The sequence below is a fragment of the Pelobates fuscus genome, chromosome 6 (genome assembly GCF_036172605.1).
Source record: "Pelobates fuscus isolate aPelFus1 chromosome 6, aPelFus1.pri, whole genome shotgun sequence".
Classification (NCBI taxonomy): Eukaryota; Metazoa; Chordata; class Amphibia; order Anura; family Pelobatidae; genus Pelobates; species Pelobates fuscus.
Genome location: NC_086322.1, coordinates 171,376,086 through 171,393,273, shown reverse-complemented (window position 1 = coordinate 171,393,273; position 17,188 = coordinate 171,376,086). Strand labels below are relative to the sequence as shown.

The 17,188-nt window shown below is 38.9% G+C and overlaps 1 protein-coding gene across 1 annotated transcript in view; it reads left to right on the top strand.

Moving 5' to 3' along the window:
• The window catches only part of SLC10A7 (solute carrier family 10 member 7), a 209,048-nt gene extending 207,847 nt beyond the window's left edge, over positions 1 to 1,201 (top strand). Inside the window, exon 12 of the mRNA XM_063460090.1 lies at positions 898 to 1,201. Coding sequence (XP_063316160.1) covers positions 898 to 936 — 39 coding nt within the window. The 3' untranslated portion in view covers positions 937 to 1,201. The remainder of the gene's footprint in view (positions 1 to 897) is intronic.
• Positions 1,202 to 17,188: the final 15,987 nt, after the last annotated feature.

Here is a 17,188-nt window from a genome sequence, read left to right as displayed (position 1 = left end):
CTATTCTGCATGCAGCAAGAAATATCTCAGGGGTCAGTTAAGTTTTGTATTATTATGTTTATTAACGAGGAGCTGTCCTTTTATGGAATAGGCGCATTTTTTAATTCAGTTCAAAATAGTTACTTTCACTCATACACGTAGATAGATAAATATAGAAAACATCCAGGAATTAATGTTGTTTACATCTGGGGACAAAAAGGGAACTAACAAGGCGGTGGGACAGGACCCCAAAATCGGTTCTGTCACGTCACCCCGTTTTAGTTCCCTGTTGTCCTAGATGCAAGCAATTTAACTTCCTGATTGCGCCCTTCAAGTATGTATTGTACATATAAGAAACAGTGGGAAATGAGATATATACATACATTATAGACTGCATGCACAGTAGAAAAGCAAGGCACGTGGAGCTTCTAGAACAGTGATATAAACAAACCGTTCCAATTTCCTGTGCACAAATCATGTGCTATCTATCATTAGATGCACTTCAGCAGTGCTCCCTTTATGGTCCTGAAGGCTAAGAGGCATCCTGAGAGCTTATCAGCAGGCAGGCCCGCACCTTATGGATGTCGCTAGTGATGTGGGTCACGTCACTGGTGAAGCACCCTCAGGGCCCAGCAAACCCCATCCGAATTTCCCCAGTGCAATTGTTCGGAGGTTTACCGTAAATACGTCATGAGTTGCACAATGTTATTTCCTACCTGCTTCCCCAGGCTTAACCATGACTGCTCCTGCTGACCACTGAAAGATCAGATTAAAATAGGTTCAAGGCAAACCACTAGTTTTGCAATAGATTACGTCTTGGTTGTACATATTGCTATAGTTAAATCTACATGTTCCATTAACTAGTAATACACGATATAACAGCCAGATTTAATTTTTCATTATTTGTTTGTTTTTCAGGCTCTGAAGTTAACGAGGCAGCCCAAAGTTCCATTATAGCAGCAAGAAAAACAAGATGTAAATATGTACAATATTGTACATACAAGCATACAAACATCACACAAGAGACTTGTATTTGGGAATGTTCAACACATATTTTATTTTTTTAAATAAAGATCAACTTATCTAAGTGCCTTATGGATGCATTTGGCAAATACTTAGTTTGAAACCAAGATGCTATGTTGAAGGTATCAGAATATTTGTAGTCCTGCATCATCTCTTTGTATTTTTTTATTTGGAAAATAAAAATATCAAGAACCTTCTATATTGTTTTCATGTTATGTTACTCTGTATTATGTTACATTTATCTCCGCATGTGATAAAATATCTGATCAGGCAAGTATTTGTTAAACAAGCTTAAAACATATAATTGAGATATACAAATGTCATACTTTGGGGAATTTTGTGATACATAATTTTTTGGTATCACTGAACAGATTAATACAAGTATGTATGAGTTTACTAAATCCAGTGACCTTCCTTAACCCATCATGTAGACAAAATATAAATGTATCTGATAATGTTGCATGTCTAAAACACAAGGTGAGGAGATACTGGAACAAATGATATATTTTGGCTGAGGATCAGAAACTAGCCGTCCAGTACTACTGAAGTCCATTTCTATGCCGGTCGATATATCGATGAAACCATGACTGTTAGAGGCTTGCAGAATAATTTGAGTCACTTTTCTTTCTGTTATGAATCTAAAGCCTCAGTATGAGCTCTTCCTGTAGATGCATAGTGTTTGTCCTTTGATTTTCTCAACAACAACAAAAAAAAAATAGCCTTGGCTACAGGAGCTAACTCTGACAAAAGTTCTAATTCTAAGAAATGTTCTGGTAACACAGAATGCCATCTATCTATCTTTTGTGCTGTGATCTTATATAATAGAACAAGGGACCATATAAAACTTAATGCAAGCTTACGCAATGCTGTCCTACTGCCTGAAGATATGACGAGCCCTGAGGGGACAATTCCCATTTTCAGATATTACTGAAGACATACAAACTGACATTTCCTTTTATCTACGAAATATCTATACTGTATTCTGTTATATGAAAAGTTAAGGGGCAACTCTCAGTGGTATATTCATGTTTACGTTGGCCATGTTTGCTAGTGTAATAAACTTTTTAGTTTCATATTGATCCCAGTGTAGATACGGACATGTTTTTGTCACCATATTCATGATTGAAATCCGCAATCCTGTTTGTTCGAATTTGTCCTTATGTCTTTCTCAGTCTTCCATTCTGCCAGGAAAGCGCCCCTGTCATTGGCTGCTATAGGGGGAAAGTAGGCATAACCAGAAGCAAAACTAATCTGTAGATCATCTAAATGCTTTCTCATTATCTCTACCTTTTTAGCATTTGTAATGACAGTAAAAAGTTAATTGTTGCAGATACAGTGCTATGTTTTTTTGGTTGGCATTCCCCCATTTTTTTGTCGTACCATTTTAAAGCAGTTTAATAAAATAGTTTCTGTCACTGGCATCCATGGCCCAGATCCCCTGTCGCCACTTGGCTGTTGCTGACGATTGTTTATGTATTATATGTCCAACCATGGACTGCAATTAGAAGTCGTGTACAGGGCTAAGCCACCCCAGCACTTGCAGCCTATCTTTGCTTTTGGTAGTAATGGACTAAAAGCGCTGGCTTAATCCACCCATAGTTCTCACAGCCCGTCCTTGCTGTTTAAGTTTGGGTGACATAGGATGGATAATGCAGAAGTGAATGTTTGTTATCCAAGGAGCTGCCAGGGCTGTGCTTTGGGTACTGTAAAGAGCTTCTGTGTTTGTCAAACTTAAAAAGAAAAAAACAATAACAACCTGGTTTAACAGGCACTATCGCTCCATAATAGCACCATGATAACCACTACAAGGAGTTGTACAATGAGCATGCAAAACAAAGAAACTATGCAACTTTTATTTATTTTTTTCTGAACGGATCCATTAAACTGTTCAGTCCTATGTCCATGTGTCATATACCTAAAACCTAAAATGTTTCAGGCCCTGATATAATACCAATGGGGCAATGTTTATTATGGTTTATTAGTTATTTCCTGACCGTGCATGGACACTTAGTAATATTGAAATAATGTTTAGCACGATTTATTTATTTACTTACCAAAGTGTTCTGTTAAGAATATAGAAGATAACCATTGGCAAAATGGAACATCTGGTTTATTTCTAATTTATTAATATCACCAGTCACACTAGAATATTTGTATTTTCCCTAAAAAATATAAGCAGAGGACAAATAGATATGTGATTGTGCTCCCCTAAATAACAAAGGAGTGGGGGGGCGGAGCCTGTCAACCAACCTGGACGGACACCATTTATTTCAGCTCCTGGATGGCCGACTAGAATCCAGTAAATATCACCCCACACAGGGACCATCGGCCCAAACAAACTACTTACCCGGCATCACGACGATGGGGCGAACGGATTAATGCCTTTTTTTCAAGCCGCCAAGCAAACCCGGCGCAAATCCGCGGCCTACGGCACCACACCAGCCCTCAACCTCGAGGCGCTTTTCGGCGGACCGCGAGAGGGCGTCGAGACTACCCAGCACACCCCCCAGCCTGACACACCAATCATGGGCCGCCGCACTCCTAAGACTACCGCAGGCGACAGCACCCAAGGTAGGGACATTGGGGAAATGCTGCTGAGACCAGCACATATCGCGCTAACACAAGCGGACCACCCGCCAAAAATGGCCCCTGTCCCAGAAATGGGGGGAAGAACGACCCCAGACACTCAGCAACTCCAGATGGAGCTTTTGAATCCCCAGTCCTCGCCAGAGGACTCAGCTCCCACCACTAAAGGGGATCTAAAAATGCTCCTGGCAGACATACAGAAGCTACTGGCTGCTGACATAGCCCTGATCAAAAAAGACATGCAAACAGTCACAGACCGAGTCACAACTGCTGAAACAGACATAGCAGGAGTGCACAACAATATAACCACCATGAAAGACTCACTCCAACAACTGCAACAGGAACAACAAGTATTAGCAGCCCAAATAATGTCCCTCGAAGATAGACAAAGACGGAAACACATAAAAATCCGCGGCATACCCAACACCATCACCACTGAAGAACTACCGCACTACACGAGACGCCTCCTGGCAACGATCCTGTCACACTCAATAGCAAAGAAAATCACTCTGGACGGCATATATCGTGTCACAAGCTCTGTCCGCATCACACACGATACCCCCAGGGACGTCATCTTACGCTGTGTCACCATACATGACAAAATTCAAATAATGACTGCCCTGAAGGGCAAAACGCCACTAGAATTTGAGAACGCAAAACTTCTATTTTTTCAAGACCTCACCAGAGCCACACTGCTCAGACGCAAAACCTTTAGCACTGTGACGACAACTCTATGTAAAGCAAATGTACCTTACAGATGGGGCAACACTGGCCCTTTACTCGTCCATCAGGAGGGGACCACACACAACCTCACCACCCCGATGGGAGCTCCGGCCTTCCTGACTGCACTGGGACTCCAACCGGGGCCACACTGCATTACAGAAGACAACTGCAATGCAACCTGGGACCAATCTGCTAGCATCTCCACCGGACCAGTGATGAAGAACCTGCTACCCCCGAATACCTAAACCAAGACGGGGACTGAGATAATCTTGCCTATGTTCAGCCCCATGGCTACCTAGACACCATACCCGAACTGTCTATCAGGACTTTTATTCCGACCAACGAAGAGTCCACAGATTCATATTCTGTTACATAATGTTCTTTTCCCCTTTGTTTCCCCCCCCACCTCTCTTATCTACTTATTTTAATTTGTTTCTACACAGATGACATGCACCCCCCTGCCAAGCAAACAACTAGCCGCAAACCACCAGGCTTTCCAGAGACGAATGGCGTCTGTAATACCCCCCACCACACCCTAGGCCAGGGGTAAACTTAGGCATGTCAGACCACCAACAAAACACCACACAAACCACAACTCGCACAAACTTGTCTCTTGCACTGCAATTAATGCCCACAAGGCGTATACACCCTGGCACCACTACCACACAACAACCAACCTGATAATACGCACGTACAAGCTCCAATGCAGCACTGCATCCTCCTGAAACTACAGGAGCACTCCTTTAACCTTTCACTTGTAGTATCCCAGGAGCGCAACAAGCACTAACACAAAACTTGGCAACATTCTACGAGCCCCGGGCATGTCACCTAACCTGACCCCCCCCCAAAAAAGTGCCCGCCAAACACATTTCTAAGAACACCCTGTTAATCACCTCCAATGATGTTAGAACAAATGTTAGCGTTACATGCTTGACAGTTGAAAGTTTGAAATTACGCTGAAATGTCAGATGTCATCTATTTGTACCACCGAGTACGGAAAAATAAAGAATAAAAAAAAAAATAACAAAGGAGTAATTTGAATATATTACTTTGTCTTCCAAGACAAGACCATCGGTTACAATTATTACACTTTAACTTGTTTTCTAGCAGACCTGTCGCTTGGAGGATGTTGGTTTTATTTTCTACAAATGGCCACCAAGATGAAATGTGTGCTTGGCATGGAAGGTTTTTTAGCCATAAAGGAGACTGCCCAGAATGCCTCACTGCCCCAGAATACCTCAATAAGGTCATATTATTTCTTAAAAATTCTTAACAGATGATTTTATGAGAGACCACATCAATAGTACAAGGTGGGACAAAATTCATAGTAGGATTGGTCAAGTAAATAACCAATTTGTTAATTTGTTGCAGGTATTTATTATAACTGAGTCTTGGAAGATTCATCATGGGTAATTTCATGATGGAACAATAAGTGAAATTTTTGTTTCAAAATGGCAGGTCCATTATTTTGACGCAAAGAGAAAATTGTCCTGAAATGTGGTTTCAACAGGATGGGACTACTCACCATACAGCCAGGGACATAATGAACCTCCAGAGACAACTTTTTCGCTAGTGGATAATTTCAATAAATTCCTAGATTTTCCACGCACTTGCCCAACCTTTCAGCTCCCAATTATTTCCTGTGGGGAGATCTGAAGGAGCAGGTGTATGTGAACAAACTATGTACACTTGAGCATCTTACGCACAATATTCATGCAGAGGTACGAGAGCTAGAGCCTCAAACAGTAACTAATGTTATGAGCAATGCAATAGAAAGAACCAGACATTGAGAGGGGGCATATGGAGCTCATTAAAATGTCATCTTCCGTACTTAGTCAAAAAAATCACCATACATTAAAGGAACACTATAGTCACCTAAATTACTTTGGCTAAATAAAGCAGTTTTAGTGTATAGATAATTCCCCTGCAATTTCACTGCTCAATTCTGTCATTTATGAGTTAAATCACTTTGTTTCTGTTTATGCAGCCCTAACCACACCTCCCCTGGCTATGATTGACAGAGCCTGCATGAAAAAAAAACTGGTTTCACTTTCAGATGTAATTTACCTTAAATAATTGTATCTCAATCTCTAAATTGAACTTTAATCACATACAGGAGGCTCTTGCAGGGTCTAGCAAGCTATTAACATAGCAGGGGATAAGAAAATCTTAATTAAACAGGCTCTCTTTACAGGAAGTGTTTATGGAAGGCTGTGCAGGTCACATGCAGGGAGGTGTGACTAGAGTTCATAAACAAAGGGATTTAACTCCTAAATGGCAGAGGATTGAGCAGTGAGGCTGCAGGGGCATGTTCTATACACCAAAACTGCTTCATTAAGCTAAAGTTGTTCAGGTGACTATTTAAACCCTTTAAACATTCACTGTATGTTATAATGAAATTGGTTTATTAGTAAAAAAAAAAAATAGAAAGAAAAACCCTACTCTGAATTTTGGCTCATCCAAATCCCACAATACTTGTGTGTGTGTGTGTGTGTTCAAATGTACTACAACAGACCACAAAAATAGTGTTCTAGACAAGACCCTAGGAAACGATTGGCCTTGGCAGCATCTTCCTCAGAACTTCTTGCCCATACTCTGCAAGATTCCAGTGGCTTCAACTAAGCAATGCAAGAAAAGATGATGTCTAAGACATCAGTCATCATACCGAAGGAAAAGCAGGAAACTCATTATTTCAGTGATGCTTATTTTTTAGCCTTTTCTGTATTCAATTGAGAGACCTTTGAAACAGGGCCGTCTATAATATGATTAGGACCCTGGGCAATGCATTTGCATGGGCCCCGTGGGCCCTGCTCCTCCCATCCCTCCCCCCCAATTACGCCCAATGCGCAATTACACTGACAGACGTACTGGCACATATAGACACAGACAGACATTAAAACATTCACAGATACATACTGCCACACAAATATATACTGGCAGACATACTTACACACACACAGACATAGATACACACACAGACACGTACACTGACAGATATACTGACACACACAGACACATACACTGACAGACGTATTGACACACACAGGCATACTGACATACACACAGACACACAGGCATACTGACATACACATAGACAGACGTACTGGCACATACAGACAGACATTAAAACATTCACAGATACATACTGACACACAAATATATACTGGCAGACATACTGACACACACACAGGCACATATACTGACACAAACACAAACATACACTGACAGATATACTGACACAGACACATACACTGACAGATATACTGACACACACAGACACATACACTGACAGATGTATTTACACACACACAGGCATACTGACATACACACAGACACACTGACACACACACAGGCATACTGACATACACATAGACAGACGTACTGGCACATACACACAGACAGACTTTAAAACATTCACAGATACATACTGACACACACATACACTGACACAAATATATATACTGGCAGACATACTGACACACACACAGACATACATACACACAGGCACACACACAAACACATACACTGACAGATATACTGACACACACAGACACATACACTGGCAGGCATATTGACACACACACACACAGACATACATACAAACACAGACACATACACTGACAGATATACTGACACACACAGACACATACACTGACAGATTTATTGCCACACACACAGACATACATACAAACACAGACACATACACTGACATATATACTGACACACACAGACACATACACTGACAAACGTATTGACACACACAAGCATGCTGACACACACACACAGGCATACTGACATACACATAGACATACTGACACACACAGGCCTACTGACATACACACACACATACATACACAGGCAGGCCTACTGACACACACATACTGACACACACAGACATACTTACACACAAGCATACATTTAGCCACCCTCCAGGTTCTTACCTTTTTCTGGAGGGTGGTTTCCCTGGTCCAGTGGCAGGCTGAGGCAGATGGGAGTTCTCCTCTGGAACTCCCCTCTTCCTGCCATTCTCATCCCACGCGACTGTGATCTTCGTCGGGAGGAAGTGACGTCACTTCCTCCCAGCCGGTACAGGAAGGGGCCTGGTCGCGCTGTTTAAGCGTCACAGCGCCAGACCGGGCCCCTGCTCACACATGCTCCCCGGGTGGCCCTTAGTGCATGGGCCACCCGGGGGGCCTCCTTAGTGTGTGGGCCGGTGCGGCTCTGTGCAGCCACACCGCCCGGTCCATGGGGGCAGCGCAAATCACGGGGCAGCTGCTCTGGGCCCCCCAGGAGCAACTGGGCCCGGGGCAGCTGCCCCGTTTGCCCCGTTTGCCCCGTTTGCCCCGCGTTAAAGACGGCCCTGCTTTGAACGTTTTAATTTTATAAACATAAGAACTTGCAGCAAATTGCATTAGGATGAGCACATTTATAAAAGATTAACACAAAAGAAACAGAATGATCTTCTAAATTTTACTTAGAATATGTAGGATAAATGTGATAATTAGTTGTTTGAAAAGATAAAAAGATTTAATGCAATTGTGTGCAATATCATCTGATATTAAAGAAAAAGTGAAAATAGGGTCCTAATTGAGAGTAGGGAGGACATATCAGCCCTGGATTAGGGTGTCCCTGGTTACCACACCCTTGAGCAGAGGAGAAGTAATTGATAAACTCATCTGATATATTGTTGTTATTATGGCAAAATATATGTTAAGTTTGTCTGACAGAATGCACTGTTTTTGCAGTTATATTTCCTTTGAACACAGTTTTATTTTTAGAAATGTTTATTTTTTATAGAGTTTCCCCAAAGTATATTAAAGGGACACTATAGTCACCAAAACAACTTTAGCGTAATGAAACAGTTTTGGTATGTAGATCATGCCCCTGCAGTCTCACTGCTCAAATCTCTGCCATTTAGGACTTAACCTCCCTGGCGGTATGATTATGTCAGGAATTTTGTACCAAAAGCGGTACCATTTTTTTGCATTTGAATTACCCGCCCAGTTCCGCAACCCATGAGCCTCTGCGGCTCACAGAGATGGAACCAGGAAGTCAGATGGAGGCATCCGCCGGGGCTCTCACCGGCAATCACAGCGCGGGGACATCGCTGGATCGCAAGGAGAAGTTAACCCCTTCAGGACGGAGTCAATAGTGCACGTTCTGATCAAAACAAAACGTAAACAAAAACTGGAATTTGCGCTATATGTCTGTTCACCCGTAGTTCCCCTCTTTCAAATGATATGCACCCACACTTATTATATATCATTTTGTTCAGGAGAAACAGGGCTTTAATTTATCATTAACTATTCATATATGGAACATCATTTATTATGAATAAAAGTAAAAAAATGTGAGAAAATAAGATTTTTTTTTAAATTTGCATTTCCGTCTGACATTTTAACTGTGAATGTCATAATACTGTTAGGTTTTACTGCAAAAAAATGCACATATTTGTAATCAGCGATGTCTCACGAGTACAACAGTACCCCCCATTAACAGGTTTTATGTTGTTTTGGAAAGTTACAGGGTCAAATATAGAACATTCCATTTTCAAATTGAAATTTGCCAGATTGGTAATGTTACCTTTGAGACGGTGTGGTAGCCCAGGAATGAGAATTACCCCCATAATGGCATACCATTTGAAAAAGAAGACAAGCCAAGGTATTGAAAGTGGGGTATGTTTAGTCTTTTTTAGTAGCCACTTAGTCACAAACACTGGCCAAAGTTAGCGTTCATATTTGTTTTTGTGTGAAAAAAAGCAAAAAACAAATATTTGGCCAGTGTTTGTGACTAAGTGGCTACTAAGAAAGACTGGACATACCCCACTTGCAATACCTCGGGTTGTCTACTTTTGCAAATGGTATGCCATCATGGGGGTAATTCTCATTCCTGGGCTACCATACGCTCTCAAAGGCAACATAACCAACCTGGCAAATTTCAATGTGAAAAAAATGAAATGCAAGCCTTATATGTGACTCTCTAACTTTCCAAAACACCATAAAATCTGTACATGGGGGGTACTGTTATTCTCGGGAGACTTCACTAAACACAAATATTAGTGTTTTAAAACAGTAAAACATATTACAACAATAATATAGACCATAAAAGTGCAGTTCGCTTGTAAAAAATGCAAAAAACTTCACTTTTACTTAAAATATCATCGTTGTAATACAATTTACCAGTTTGAAACACAAATATTTGAGTTCAGCGAAGTCTCCCGAGTAAAACAGTACCCCCTATGTACAGGTTTTATGGTGTCTTGGAGAGTTACAGGGTCAAATATAGTGCTTGCGAATTAAATTCTCTGCACTTTCTCCCTGTGTTGTCAGGCATGTCAATCAAATTTTAATTAATCAAATCACATAATTACGTTAAAAGATTATTTAAATATACATGTAGAATTTTAATATATATGCATTTATAGGTATTTAAATTCTACGTGTATACTAATGTAATCTTTTATGCAATTATATGTATTTATCTATATATATATATTTGCGGTTATTTGTATTTTATATATATATAGATATATATAGAATGTCATTCTAAGTGTATTTTGTTACCGATATATATATATATTAATAACAAAATACAGTTAGAATGAAATATGAATATGCATATATAATTTATATTAAATTTTGTTTCAATATTTTATTTATTTATTTTAATTATACGTATTTATATATAATATATATGTACATCTATTATATATATAATATATATACATATTATATATATGTAACGTCATTCTAAGTGTATTTTAATATTAATATATACTTATATTAATATTAAAATACACTTTGTATGACGTTACATATATATAATATGTATATATATATAATATATATACATATTATATATATAAAATTATATTTAATTTATTTTTACACTTGTCTTTTATTTATTTTTTTATACTTCCCACCAGCAGGGGGACTGTCTGATATTTCAAACAGTCCCCCTGCTGGCAGATCCACAGCCAGCTATAGAGGGCCATGTGATCGCTCTTTGAGAGCGATCACATGGCCCCCGGGGGCCTGATTTGCCGTGGGAGGGCTGCCTGGGCTGTGAGGCAGTCCTCCCGAAGCGGATCGCGGCGGAGGTAAGTACATCTTACCTCCGGGGGCTGGAAGCTGCCAGCTCTGTTATCTACCCCGAGCGTGACTCGGGGTTACCGCTTCTGGCAGCGAAAATTAACCCTGAGTCACGCTCGGGAATACCGCCAGGGAGGTTAAATCACTTTGTTTATGCAGCCCTAGGCACACCTCTGTGCATGTGTCTAACACAGCCTTCCTAAACACTTCCTGTAAAAAGTAATCTAATGTTTACACTTCCTTTATTGCAAATTCTGATTAATTTACACTTTCTTATCTCCTGCTCTGTTAATAGTTTGCTAGACCTGCAGGAGCCTCCTGTATGTGATTAAAGTTTAATTTACAGAGCAGGAGATAAACAAAATTAAATAAGTTACACCTGCTTGAAAATGAAACCATTTTGTATTCATGCAGGCTGTGTCAGTCACAGACAGGGGAGGTGTGGCTAGGGCTGCATAAACCGCAGAAAGCTGATTTAACTCCTAAATGGCTGAGAACTAAGCAGTGAGACTTCACAAGCATGATCTATACACTAAAACCGCTTAATTAAGCTAAAGTTGTTTTGATTACTATAGTGTCCCTTTAAATCACATATTTTTTAATCCATTTCAGAAGCCAACGTACATTTATTTCCCTTTTTTTTTCTACAAGTTTTTCAGATTTTTTTTGGTTATCTCTACCGTTCACAGTAACATTGGATCTGGGTGTTCTCCTACATGAAGCTATTTCCACTGTCTTCTGACATGAATCCTTTATGTGCTTCATGCACACAGCATGGGGCCATCCATGTGTTAAAATCTGGAAAGCATACATTATTTGCCTCATTTGATTTTTCCCGTCTTGACTTTCTTCCAAAGTGAACATTTTCTGTTATTTTTCACAATTAAGCATTTGAGATCCTACATTTTTTTAGGTCGTAATTTTATAGATGGGAATCATCACTCAGAAGCATGCTGCAGTTATTTCTCTTTTCAATTTCTTATAGTTTTATAGAATATGTTGACTTTTCATTCTCTTAGTATTCATATATCAGATGAAAGATGTCTATTTTTGAAGCATAATTGCTTAAGTAACAAATGAAGTGTTTACATGACAAAATCGTACGTGTTTGCTTCTATATTTTAATAAAAATATAATTTTACCTATGTATATCCTCTTATTCTTAATCTGCATTATATATATATATATATATAGGGAGTGCAGAATTATTAGGCAAATGAGTATTTTGACCACATCATCCTCTTTATGCATGTTGTCTTACTCCAAGCTGTATAGGCTCGAAATTAAGCTCAATTAAGCATATTAGGTGATGTGCATCTCTGTAATGAGAAGGGGTGTGGTCTAATGACATCAACACCCTATATCAGGTGTGCATAATTATCAGGCAACTTCCTTTCCTTTGGCAAAATGGGTCAAAAGAAGGACTTGACAGGCTCAGAAAAGTAAAAAATAGTGAGATATCTTGCAGAGGGATGCAGCACTCTTAAAATTGCAAAGCTTCTGAAGCGTGATCATCGAACAATCAAGCGTTTCATTCAAAATAGTCAACAGGGTCGCAAGAAACGTGTGGAGAAACCAAGGCGCAAAATAACTGCCCATGAACTGAGAAAAGTCAAGCGTGCAGCTGCCAAGATGCCACTTGCCACCAGTTTGGCCATATTTCAGAGCTGCAACATCACTGGAGTGCCCAAAAGCACAAGGTGTGCAATACTCAGAGACATGGCCAAGGTAAGAGGCTGAAAGACGACCACCACTGAACAAGACACACAAGCTGAAACGTCAAGACTGGGCCAAGAAATATCTCAAGACTGATTTTTCTAAGGTTTTATGGACTGATGAAATGAGAGTGAGTCTTGATGGGCCAGATGGATGGGCCCGTGGCTGGATTGGTAAAAAAAAAATCTAATGACATGGCCTCCTTGTTCACCTGATCTGAACCCCATTGAGAACCTGTGGTCCATCATCAAATGTGAGATTTACAAGGAGGGAAAACAGTACACCTCTCTGAACAGTGTCTGGGAGGCTGTGGTTGCTTCTGCACGCAATGTTGATGGTGAATAGATCAAAACACTGACAGAATCCATGGATGGCATGCTTTTGAGTGTCCTTGCAAAGAAAGGTGGCTATATTGGTCACTGATTTGTTTTTGTTTTGTTTTTGAATGTCAGCAATTTATATTTGTGAATGTTGAGATGTTATATTGGTTTCACTGGTAAAAAATAAATAATTGAAATGGGTATATATTTGTTTTTTGTTAAGTTGCCTAATAATTATGCACAGTAATAGTCACCTGCACACACAGATATCCCCCTAAAATAGCTAAAACTAAAAACAAACTAAAAACTACTTCCAAAAATATTCAGCTTTGATATTAATGAGTTTTTTTGGGTTCATTGAGAACATGGTTGTTGTTCAATAATAAAATTAATCCTCAAAAATACAACTTGCCTAATAATTCTGCACTCCCTGTACACACAAGCTCTCCGGCACACACACAAAGTTACTACATACAAATAAAATGGAAAACCCATACAAGCTCACTACAGACAATGTCTGTAGTGAAGGCTGTCACATGTGGTGTCATCACACAAAGCATGATGACACAAAAAAAAACTAAGCCTTGCCATTGAGAATCTTTATGATACCTCAATGAGGGGAGTCCGATTCACTAACACAGTGATAGATGAAAGCAGGTGCAGTGACCATGGTGAGACTGGGATGCCACAAGATAAAAGGTAAGTTTAACTTTTTTTTTTTTTATATTTTTTTAGTTTTACAGGAGTCCAATAATTTAATGCCATGTAGTAAACTCGAATCTTATAAATGAATATATGCTTATTCATAACTTTATAGTTTCCCTTTAAGTTAATATAAAATTCCAGACTTTGTGGAACTATTAGGCACTAGGATCTAGCCAAGACCATTTCACCCTACCTGTTCCCCTAAAATATTATAAAATATTACGGTATAATGGACATTATACCAATGTTTCTTTGAAACCAGTCAAATCATAGCTTATTAACCCCTTAAAGACTGAGCCAAATGTACACTGAATTTGCGCTAAATGTCTGTTCAGGCGTAATTCACCTCTTTCATATTATGTGCACCCACACAACTTATATATCATTTTATTCAGGGGAAACGGGGCTTTTAAATATTTAGGTATGAAAAATAATTTAATATGAATAAAATATAAAAAAAAATGGGAGAAAATAAGAATCTTTTGAAAAATGTTTGTTCTACGTGACATTTTAACTGTGAATGTCATAATACTGTTTAAAAATACACCTATTTGTATTCAGCGATGTCTCCCTATGTACAGGTTTTTTTTTAGCAACCACTTGGTCACAAACACTGGCCAAAGTTAGTGTTAATATTTGTTTGTGTGTGAAAAATGCCAATTTTGGCCAGTGTTTGTGACCAAGTGGTTACTAAAAAAGACTGGACATACCCCATTTGCAATACCTTGGGTTGTCTACTATTCAAATGGTATGCCATCATGGGGGTAATTTTCATTCCTGGGCTACCATACGGTCTCAAAGGCAACTTAACTAATCTGGTCGAATTTCAATGTGAAAAAACTGAAACACAAGCCTTATATTTGACTGTGTAACTTTTGAGAACACCATAAAACCTGTACATGAGGGGTAGCGTTATACTTGGGAGACCTCGCTGAACACAAATATTAGTGTTTTAAAACAGTAAAATGTATCACAACATAGTGTCATATACGTATATACTTATGTATATAGATATATATATTGTTTCATTTCACATGTATTTTGATATTAATATATATATATTCATTTTAAATACAGTTAGAACAAAATTACACATATATATTTTTATTTATTTTTTATAATTTGTTAAAAAAATTTAAACGTATTTACATATATATTTGTTATACTATATATAAATATATATAATTACAATTATATATATTTAATCAATATCTTTCTACGTGTATTTTGATATTAATATATCTATAATTTTATATATATATATATATATATTAAAATACACTTAGTGTGTGTATGTATGTATATAAATACACATAAAATAAATATATATATGATCTAAGTATATATTGTATTTTAAACTGTTTTTAAACTGTTTTATAAAATTTTTCAGGCAGCAGGGAGAGTACCTGTCATTACAGGCACTCTCCCTGCTGGCACTGCTATAATGTAACTAAATCCCCATTTTTTTGCCTAGATTAGGTGTTTTTAAAAAAAAAACCTTTACAAACTAATAAAATCTGTCAACATTGAAGTTGCTGTTTAGTGGATAGGAGAGTGCGCTGGATCTTGTTTCCTATATATATCCATGTTTCCTATATATATATATATATCCATGTTTCCTATATATATTTGGGAGTCTAGCCAACTCCTTGGTTTTGCACCCCTCCCTGTTACAGGTGCCTCATCTCAGGTCCCTATTTAGCCTTGTACTGCAGAGAGCCTCAGATGGAATTTTTTCCCAAGTAAGTGGTTAATCTCATAAGAGCAGACATTAGACTGTGAGAGTAGGACCTGCCAAAGATGGGGTACATTGACGTTGTGGCAGGCTTATGCAATGTATGATCATATAATGTAACTAAATCCCCATTTTTTTGCCTAGATTAGGTGTTTTTAAAAAAAACTTTTACAAACTAATAAAATCTGTCAACATTGAAGTTGCTGTTTAGTAGATAGGAGAGTGCGCTGGATCTTGTGTATTTATTGTATAATATGGCCCCCAGCAGCACCCCATTTAAGCATGTTTAGGTGAGTGCAACCATCCCCCCATGTTTCCTATATATATTTGGGAGTCTAGCCAACTCCTTGGTTCTGCACCCCTCCCTGTTACAGGTGCCTCATCTCAGGTCCCTATTTAGCCTTGTACTGCAGAGAGCCTCAGATGGAATTTTTTCCCAAGTAAGTGGTTAATCTCATAAGAGCAGACATTAGACTGTGAGAGTAGGACCTGCCAAAGATGGGGTACATTGACGTTGTGGCAGGCTTATGCAATGTATGATCATATAATGTAACTAAATCCCCATTGTTTTGCCTAGATTAGGTGTTTTTTAAAAAAACTTTTACAAACTAATAAAATCTGTCAACATTGAAGTTGCTGTTTAGTAGATAGGAGAGTGCGCTGGATCTTGTGTATTGTTTATTGTATAATATGGCCCCCAGCAGCACCCCATTTAAGCATGTTTAGGTGAGTGCAATCATCCCCCCATGTTTCCTATATATATATATATATATATATATATATATATATATATATTAAAATACACTTAGTGTGTGTATGTATATAAATACACATAAAATAAATATATATATGATCTAAGTATATATTGTATTTTAAACTGTTTTAAAAAAAATGTATAAAATTTTTCAGGCAGCATGGAGAGTACCTGTCATTACAGGCACTCTCCCTGCTGGCACTGCTGTGGACGGCTATGCCGTCCATGTGATCATGAGGTCCTCGCGATCACATGGCCCAGGAGGACTCCCTGGGATGCCAGGTGAGTCCGCCCACCGCGATGTGGGATCGCCGATGACGTGCTATGTCGCCCCCCGGCATTTAGAGCCGGGTCCCCAAGGATGACAAAGCACGCCTGCCGTCCTTAAGGGGTTAAATACTATGAATACTTTCCATTAGCTTTGCTTGAAGAAGAGTTCATTGATGGTTGCTTCTATGACATCACTGAAGTTGACTGGTACTTTGGCTTTAACACAAAGGAGCAGACTGGGCACATAAGGCTACTTTCAGGTAGGTTTTTTAGAGATGAACCATAC